Genomic DNA, 10,000 nt, shown 5'->3' on the forward strand with positions numbered 1-10,000 from the left:
CTGCAAGATCCATTTAAAATATCAAATGCTATCAAATTGGCAACAATTAGTATCGAGACGGAGGACTTGTTGAAAGGTGTGGCTGTGCAAAAAGGTTTAAAATAAAAAAAAAAAAGATATTGAAAAAAAAGTCCTTTTTCAAAAAAATCTTGTATGAATTCTTGACTTGTAGATTGAAGTGTATGCAGGCTGCTCCTAGAAAAATAGATAATTTGATTTTTTTTGTTTAACAGGTGAGCAATGAAATAATAAGGAGATGCAGCACAAAAATCTCTTTGGATGACATCTTTGTGGGTCGAATCAAGACAAGCATGGAGGGACTACAGGAGAGTATTGAGTGCTGCGAGTCTTGGAAAAACACCTACAGCAGGGTACATTCATTTGATAGGCAGTTAGCTTACTGTCCTTTTCTTTTATTAGCACATTTCACTTACATCGTTTCTATCCTTTTACTGGCAGATCAGTAAAATGCATTCCAAGTTGTCAAGTGTCAAGTGGGTGCTTGATCAGAGCAGCATCTTTGCGCAAGTGGATGCTTTTGTTCAGCGATGCAAAGATCTTCTGGAGGTAGTCTATTGATGTTAGCTACTTCCACAAGTCTGCGTGTTTTCAAACTTGTTAATGTTCTATTCTTGCAGTTTCTTGAACAATGCTGCATATTATTTTCCGCTTAATTGTACATGATAATTGTACACTGCAATAATGCAAACTTGCCAGAATTTTACTCTTTTATGAGTATGATAATTTTATTAAGTATGGTGTTTGGGTGTACTACCACTCAGTCCCAAGGGGAAGATCTTCACTCCAACTCACAAGTCTCCTATCTAGAGTTAAAAATAATCATGGTTGAGCATGCAAACTACCAATGAGGAGGTTAAAGCTTTAACTTCAGTCAGGCTCATAATTTCTGATTTTTCCGACTTTTCCCAAGTTATTAGTGGTGAAATTTCTATTTTGTGTACTTGAACATTGATGCCAGGTATGTGATGGACAAATTCATTTTGCAAGAATGTATGATGGAGAGAAGACACCCTTACCTTGCTTTCATGGTGTACGTGGGCCAGAGGTAGTGAGGAGTCTGCTGGAAGTTGAAGCCACATTTGAGAAAAATCTACAGATCCTCAAGGATGTCAAGAAAACCATACTAGATGTCAAGGTGAATGAAATCATCATCATTATCATTATGTCCACATCATTAATTTTTTTTTGTCTTCCTTCCATCATGTTCCTTATGGTAACAGGTGCTCGATTACAATAGACATGGACAGTAATAATATCCTTTCTTCTCGTTCCTTCCCATGAACTCATAATGTTTTGAACTTAAATATTTTTGTACATGGTACATTGTAGAAAGATTATGAATTATACTTGTACACTGTAGTTACATACAGTTACACTCTACTTGTATCTGTATGGGCTTCACAGCTTTGTGCCATTTTAAGTCCAAGCTTAGTTAATGCTAAATTAGATGTTAGTGAATAAATCTGATAAGTGGACACTCAAGATAATATTGGAATCAGTATTATATGTTAACTTGATCAGCATTCTTTTCTCTTCAGGCGACAACATGGCATGATGATTACAACAGGTAGGAAAACTGATAAGAATTAAGAGTCGACTGGTATTAATTCAAAGTTTTCAGTTTGTAGAGTCTTAATGGGTGATCAGTGATTCCTCTTTATGGCAAAAGAAAAAGCAGAAAATATGACCTGTTGTTTTTGGTTTTTAAAGGTTCCGTGCTGGTGTAAAAGATTTGGAAGTAATGGTCCAGAATTTAATATGCTCTGCTTTTGAGACAATAACAACTGTCCAAGAAGGAGTGGAAATTTTGGATATTTTCCAGCACTTGTCTTCGAGAGAGGTAAAAAGTAAAAGTAAAGCAACCATATTAAAAATAACGTCGATAACTTGTAACAGTAATTCAACTGACAAACCTGAGGTTGACGGTGCGCTCATTTTACTCCCACCTTGCCATCAGTGCTCTGTTTTACAGGTATTTAAAGCTACTTAAGCTACACAGAAAGGAAAGAAGTCGGAACAAGGATGTGAGATCCCGACGGGAATCGAACTCAGGGCCTCTTGCACCAAGGCCGTGTACTAATCAACTGTGCCATCCTCGCTCCAAACAGCTTTTAAACAGTTTGGTTAAATACTGTCAGATTTTGGCACAAAGTTTACTGTGGTGTGAGCCAGCTAGTATTCTCTTGCAAAAATTTGTGGCCAGTTTTCTGTGGCATCTCAAAAAGGCTTATGATGTAGAAACAGTGACCGCCATAGGTCCAAGGGGCCAAGTGGAGGCTGGCTATCTCAATATTATTTATAAAGTATGGGATTACAATACCCATGCAGGAGGCTCTTGGTTTGAACTTTGACCTGACCAAACACAACCAAGGGGCCTTAAAATGGTCAGCAAAATCATACTTGCAGCTTTTTCAAAATTGTCGTAATTGAGACTGATGATCATAGATCGGTGGACGTGCTGTGTCCCACAGTGAAAAGCCATTGGCCCCAGTTTTGGTTAGAAAATGTTTGGTCATGTTATGCATTTAGACCAATCGTGTGCGAGCGAAATTATTTGATGGATTATAATATTGATTTCGATATAATTATTAAAATACTTCGTTATTCAGACTGGCTGAGAGCATTGTAGCTCAAGTCTAACACCAGTGCAAAAAATAATGTTATTCATTCTTATTCACTTACTCTGGGAAACCCAATCCAAAACAACCTCTTGATGGCACACGATTGAAGGTGGCCGCTTTTTACTGCACATTTTTTGGCTCAGAAAACTGGTCTTAAAACAAAAAAGAGAACAGCACTGTTTTGAATGGTTTAACATTCGGAAAACATGGTGTTTGGAGAAGAAATTATCAGCCAGCGGAGCCAAATAATTATTTTTCAAAGGTATGAGCAAGAAATGAGCTAGAAAGTGATGATTATAACAATTAAGGTATCTTGCAATTTTTTAACAAATCACATAGCTTTTCACTTGAGTGTCGAAAAATCAGTTCCATAGAAATTAGTCTCAGACCAATCACAGCAGGCGCAAACAAATTATGCGAAAAACTAATCAGAATTCAAAGCAGTAAAAAAACTTGCTCAAAGCGTGGAAAATCTTTGATTACCCTAGTGAAACAGTGTAATTCATAGACTTTGTTAAAGAAAATGCTTCCATGAACTCGAAGCTCTCAGTAACGCTGCCATTCACTTAAGTTTGGTATTAAATTTGAAGTACTGTATGTCTGCTGTGGGTTTATGCAAAGCTAAGCCAATAAGTTGGGCGAAAAAGTTTATCAAAAACAAATCACTTACAGACAGATTCAGATAAGAATGAGTGTGTTGTCTGACAAAGTGATTGCATATAGCACCAGAACAGTGCATTATTTAGTGATTTTCCTCCTGTCAGAAAATAACCTGTACATATTTATCACATTTATAATAATAACACCTTGGTAGAAAAGCTTAGCTAACACCTGTATGCACCTATACTGGAGAACATTCATGGCAAAACTGCTAGATGTGAAATCAATATACACTTCTAAATTTATAGTCTTGTGTCAGTGATGTACACTGTAAGCATTCTCGAACAACACCAAACAAATAACAGATGAAAATATAAAACGGGTGACGCCATGAAACCAAAGAAACCAGTGAAACGAACAAAACGAGAGAAACCATGATGACACCCACGGAAACATGAAACCAACAAAACCATATTATGACACCCTTGAAACCAGTGAAACCAACGAAACCATGATACCCGCAAAACCACCTAAACAATCAAACCAGAGAAACCACGGGACACACAAAACCAGTGAAACCGTGAAACCCAAGAAGCCATGTAGATGTAAGCATTAAAATAATAGTCTCACCCTGCACATGTACATTCTTTTACACCAGTCAGTGTCACTACTATAGGTAAAATTTAAGAATCCGATCCCACCAACGCGTCGGCCAACGCGTCGGCCAACGCGTCGGCCGACTGTCGGCCGACCTGTCGGCCGACTGTCGGTCGACTGTCGGCCGACTGCTGTTTAAACTTATAACATACAAGATGCGTCGGTGGTGCGTCGGTGGTGCGTCGGTGGTGCGTCGGTGGCGTGTCGGTGACTCATTTGGGCCTTATTGAACTGTTGAAAACCTAAACGTACCTTTTTCAAACTGAACGGAACTGTCTTCGACGGAAAACTTTCACTACCATATTGTATTTCGTGATATTAGAACCCAGTTCCCATTACGACAAGTGTTATTAGAACCCAGTGTTCACTCGTTGCCCGAGACTTCGTCATCATCAGCTATTTATATATATTATATATTATATATTATTGATTTGTAGTTAGGCTCAGCTTCTGGAGACCCTGCGGCTACCTGCGGCTGCTCCTTTTCTGTTGCCCTCCTCCCCTTTTTAGTTTTCTGTTTTTTAGCTGGTGGCTGCTCGCAATCACATTTACGACTGTCGCCACTACAAGAACCGCACATCACTAAACAGTGGATTCTCGTATGACCAGATTGTCCGCAGACAGTACACTTAGTTAGACGTTGAGACATGATCGAGTATTGACAGTTGCAAATAGATGCTAATGGTATCAACTACTTTGAGTTGTCACATTAAATAACATGTTCCTTTCATTTCATTCGTTCAATAAGAAGCGTTGTGATTGGTTTAATTCGATCCTAACTACCCCGCTTTGGTAGCCGACCCTTGCCAAAACATCGAGCAGACCTAGGTACTAGTGTTTCATTTTAAAAATGGCGGCTATTTGCCAATGGTGTTTTCGTCGTTCCTTATGGAGTTGTTCTTGCTTCCAACTGAAAGAACTAACAAAATTATAAAGAGTAAGTATTTAGACCAACGTGACGGTAGTGTTTAGACCAACGTGTCGGTAATGTGTCGGCCAACGCGTCGGTAGTGTGTCGGCCAACGCGTCGGTAGTGTGTCGGCCAACGCGTCGGTAGTGTGTCGGCCGACGTGTCGGTAGTGTGTTGGCCGACGTGTCGGTCGTGTGTCGGTGGTGTGTCGGCCGACGCGTTGGCCGACGCGTTGGCCGACGCGTTGGTGGGATCGGATTCTTAAATTTTACCCTACTATAATACTGGGATGTCTAATAGACCTTTTTGCAGATACGGCGGCCATTTTGATTTCTATTGTGTCAAATAGCTATTATGAGATTCCCAGGGGGCAAATACATATTAATTTGCCCCCTGATCATCCCATAATGTCTTTTGAAACAATATAAATCAAAATGGCCACCGTATCTGCAAAAAGGTCTATTAGCTTAAGTTTATATTTGTGTTCCGTAACACCAAGTTGTAACCCTAGTTAACATGCAAAAGTAGCACAGTAGCCTGCTTACATGAAATACTTTCCCTGATGAGCACTTTTGCAGCAATAAAGAGGAATCAATGAAATCATAAATATTGTCCAGAGATTGAAAAATTGTTTTATCAAGGGAGAAAATTCGTATTGTTTTATGCCAATTGAAGTTTATTCAGATACAGCCACAGAGGACACAACAAAACTGAGGACTTTGTGAGGAATTCATAATTATGTACAGTAGGAATATCCCAAAATGTCAGAAGTGAGAACACTAATATAATTTATTATAATTGTTAGTTAGGATGTAATAAAATAAAATAAAGATTTAAACTTAGAGACAGTGATTTTATAGTCAATTATTCTGTTTTACTTTGTACAATGTATCTTTTCAGGCCATCAGGCGAACAATTGACAAGAAAACAGTGGAAGTGTACCAGCTTTTCAATGAGGAACTAAACCTTGTGAAGAAGGAGTTCAACACCAAGACTGTTGATTTGCCACCCATGTATCCCCGTTATGCTGGATCTGCTGCATGGGCAAGGATGCTGAAGAGGCGAATAGACAGGCCAATGAATGTAAGAACTAAACGGTTTCCATGATAGTTCATATGGATGTTCTGGTTCTGAAACTCTGGAAACTTCAAAAGCAAGAACAGTGACATTACGCTTCATGTTAACCAACCCATGACCATGCACAATCTTTAATCCTTAAAAGTTTGCAACTGAGTTTTGAATGAATTATTAAATCAAAACTGTTGATTGGCAGTCTTTAAGAAAAAAAAGGGTGTGGTTTGTGCCTTTGCTCAAGGTCCAAAACAGTGAACAAAAACAAAAAACAAAGAAGCTTGTCGAGTTTCATAAGCATCTCCATATATTAACTATGACTAACCTAAGTCAAAAACATGTAAACATGTCAGTGCAGACCACAAAATAATACAAATTAAATTTGAAGTGTGCCCAAAAAGGTTTGCTGGCTGCTATTAATAGTACAAGCATTTGATTGTTGTTTTTGTAATGACTGTTGAGATAAAAGATAATAATTTAATCCATGGCTTATTTTTTTATGCATAATTATACAATCCAACTATTTTTAATGATATAAATTTGTTGAATCATAATGCTGTGGATAATCAAACATTGATTCAATTATTTATTATATTAATTTATTTTAATAGTGGAACATACTGGCAATAAACATTACTAACAAATTTAATACGAGATAAAAAGATTTTTTAAGAATGGATGTAAACTTTACCATTATTTTTCACTGTTGAATCAAGACCTTACTGACCTTTTGCTTTGATTTATAGGTGTTGAAGAAATCTTTTTTTCTTCCTCTTATTGGGACTGGTGAGGAAATCAGGTCGCAATATCAACAACTGGCTCAGGTTAATTCTGTGAAAATAATAATTATATAGATTTAGCTAAGCCTAAAAGTGGTCTGGAGCTCCTGGGTTATTTATGCTTACTGGCCTTGGGGAGAACAAATTTGAATTTTTTTTTGTTTAGTCTTGATGAAAAGCAATCAAACAAAACAAAACAATTTAAAATGGGTTGAATCGTTTCTTCTGTCATAAGTTGTCCAGGCATCATGTAACCTTACCAGATTCAAAATTACAAATATTGTAAAAAGCAGCGCTAAACAAATTAAAAATAAACACTCAGCTTTAAGTTTATATCCCTCCGATGCTTGACTCGAATAACTGCGTAGCCACCAGTGTGGTCCTGACCACAGGTATATATGTCAAACCTGGATTGAAACCAGCAAAAAATGCAGGAAAAAAATATTTTCCAAACCATTTTCCACCTGCACACAAAAAGCGTAGACCATTTAGAGCTTTCCAGTTGACATAGTATGGCCATGTAGCGGTGTTGAGCCACAGAAAGCTTTTGAAAAATTAGAATTTAAAAACTAAGCTCATGTTACTTAGAAGCAGCATAGAGTACATAGCTTAACTTAGTTGGTATTTTGTATTTTTGTATTTAGTTGTTACTAGACTATAATTGTATGTTTTCCAAACAAATTCTTTACACAAAATCAGCACTGTCATCCTCTGGGAATTGTTTAGGCTAACAAGACTTGATGTCGTGCTGAGTTCTGAAGAATTGCCATGGCTCATGATGGTAAACACTGTCTAGGTTTCTCTCTCACCTCTTCACTGCTAATGGAACATAATATTATGTCCTCAACTAATATTCACACCACTAGGAGAGGAATAGGTTTTTTAGGATGCTAGATTGTTCAACATGGCTCAGCTCTTCGACTACTCTAAAGTGTTTGTAAGTACTCCATTTATCTATAGTTGGTTATGGTCATTTTCTGCAGGCCCTTGACGAGTTTGTTAGAAAGACATTCAATGAGTGGACTTCAACTGTGGACAAAGAAGCCACAAAACTTCTTGAAATCCCTTTGATGCGTCGCAGCCAGGATAAATCCGGGACCCTTGATCTCAATTTTGACAGGTAAATATTGCAGCTGTAGTCAATAATTCTTTTTACCTATTTTAAATCATAATTTATTGACCTTAAAATTTTCAGTTTGAAGAGGTTGAGTAATGCGATTTTATTAAACACTAAACTACGGAAATCAGAATTCCAGCATTTTCATTGGTTTGCCAGACACAGGCTATCAGTTCATATATTGTCAAGGAATGCATCAGCAATAAAGCAAGCTGAAAACAATTTTGCAGCTCTGAGAAAAAAATGGTCAACAAAAGTCAATATTTATTCTACTCGCTGGGCTTGCTGGATATAAAATAGTTATAACCAACTTGGTGCTACGTTCCCCGTTGGTTATCTATCACTTCATATCCGGCGTGCCCTCGTACAATAATTATTTGTTAAATATTGAGGGGATTCCAGTTTCACAATGTGCATCGATCTTTTCGATAAGTTTTAGAGATTGTGTTCTCGCAGGGAATATGAAGGAGTCATGAAGGGGTCAATAACTGTGGATCTCTATAGTTTATTATTGGTTGGGTGAGTCAGGTGTTCAGCTCTGTCAACTTTTTGAGCTGAGATTTGCATTGTAACTGGAACACTAGTGAAGTGCCATCATGTTTTCTTTTGAAAAATTTGGCTTTATCAAACGAACTGACAAGAGAAATTTAAACCACCGAAAGAAAGATTTGTGGGCCAACATTTCGAGCATTAGCCCTTTGTTAGAGTGAATACATTGTATTTCTTCTTTCCTCCCTGACTGATCTATGACTTTGGTTGGAAATTTAAAATTAATGTTATCACTAAAACTGAAAAAAGTGACTTTGGTCATTTGTAGGACTCTTGTGAAGCTGTTTAATGAAATCCATTATTGGGAAAAGCTGATGTTTGAGACACCCCACTATGTGTCTGAACTGTATATGAAGAAGGAAGACCTGAGAATTCTTAGAGAAAATGTGCTACTTGTTGTGCGTGACTACAACAGGTATGTGCCCAGAAATTGTATGTGACATGAAGTATTTAAGCACATCTTATACCAGTTTCCACACTTTCAAGAAACTGTACTCTTTACAACACTGTATTTCATAGTAACTGTTACCAAACAGCTATGTTATGGACCGTAACAAAGTCATGTAAAACAACATTTTGTCAAGCAAAATGGTGTTTTACATTTTGCTTGACAAAATGTGTGCATTGTTGTGATGTAATACATGTAGGTTTCCATAGCAGCCATCAAATTAACACAGCCAATATTTTGTTAAATTTTTGTGTCCCTGTAACCTCCTGATCAAGTTACATGTACCTACCTCAGCTTATATCAAAAATTTGATACAGGTTGAACCACAAATATTTCCTGTATTTTCCTGTTATTTGCTCAACAGAATTATAGCTGTCCTATCAACAGAGGAACGTGGATTGTTCAGAGAGAGGATAAGATCATTGGACAAGAAGATCCACCCTGGCCTTACAAAGCTCACCTGGGCATCAAAAGGCATCTCCGATTACTTCATTGGAGAGTGCAGAAATAACTGTAGTAAGGTAAGGATGGTAAAGCACACTTTAGGCAAAGGTGTTTCTTTGTTTTCCTCAGGCTGCAATGATTTAAAGGGAAGTGAAGTAGGAGACATGATTTAAAGGGAAGGGAATTCGAAGGGAAGGGAATCAAACAATCAATCAGAGAATTTAATACCCCCATCCACAACCCTGCAAGGCCACACCACCCAGAACTATGTACCCAACTCTTTAATAAAATACACTGGCAATTTTTCCTAGTCTTGGGACCTATTTCCGAAAATAAATTGATTGGTCAAAATATGAATATTATTTTCCGCAAAATTTCACAAGATCAATGCTTACTTCTGTGGCCACAAATCAGGAGGCAATCAGTTTTGGTGATGATGATGATGATGATGATGATTATTATTATTATTATGAATAATTTACATGATGTTAATTTCAAGGAAATCTTACACGTAGGAAGGCCCTTCCTGGTAGTTGTACATCCAGTTTCTGTAGCAAGGAAAAGGATATAGTCATGTGTAGGATATGCCAACTGGCTTAATATTGTTCTAGAAAAAAATTAATGCGAAACAATGGTTGACAAACGCTTTTAATATTTAATTCTACCTTGACCTTTTGGCCACCTACATGTAGGAGCGGGCTGTGCTTGTCAGCAATGAATCATGAATTTATCCTTTACTGTCTTAGGTGCAAGATATCGTAGATGACTACAAGAATGCAAACT

At 37.5% G+C, this 10,000-nt stretch overlaps 1 protein-coding gene across 3 annotated transcripts in view; it reads left to right on the top strand.

Moving 5' to 3' along the window:
- The window catches only part of LOC137984113 (dynein axonemal heavy chain 2-like), an 86,520-nt gene that overhangs the window by 6,962 nt on the left and 69,558 nt on the right, over positions 1 to 10,000 (top strand). For all 3 annotated transcript variants that reach the window (XM_068831323.1, XM_068831324.1, XM_068831325.1), the window contains exons 6-16: positions 234 to 371; positions 460 to 567; positions 980 to 1,156; positions 1,560 to 1,588; positions 1,732 to 1,861; positions 5,710 to 5,892; positions 6,627 to 6,704; positions 7,643 to 7,779; positions 8,594 to 8,740; positions 9,138 to 9,294; positions 9,964 to 10,000. The exon at positions 9,964 to 10,000 is cut by the window's right edge and continues 98 nt beyond it. In XM_068831323.1, the coding sequence (XP_068687424.1) occupies positions 234 to 371; positions 460 to 567; positions 980 to 1,156; positions 1,560 to 1,588; positions 1,732 to 1,861; positions 5,710 to 5,892; positions 6,627 to 6,704; positions 7,643 to 7,779; positions 8,594 to 8,740; positions 9,138 to 9,294; positions 9,964 to 10,000 (1,321 nt within the window). The remainder of the gene's footprint in view (positions 1 to 233; positions 372 to 459; positions 568 to 979; positions 1,157 to 1,559; positions 1,589 to 1,731; positions 1,862 to 5,709; positions 5,893 to 6,626; positions 6,705 to 7,642; positions 7,780 to 8,593; positions 8,741 to 9,137; positions 9,295 to 9,963) is intronic.

This window comes from Montipora foliosa, chromosome 13, assembly GCF_036669935.1.
Source record: "Montipora foliosa isolate CH-2021 chromosome 13, ASM3666993v2, whole genome shotgun sequence".
Lineage (NCBI taxonomy): Eukaryota > Metazoa > Cnidaria > Anthozoa > Scleractinia > Acroporidae > Montipora > Montipora foliosa.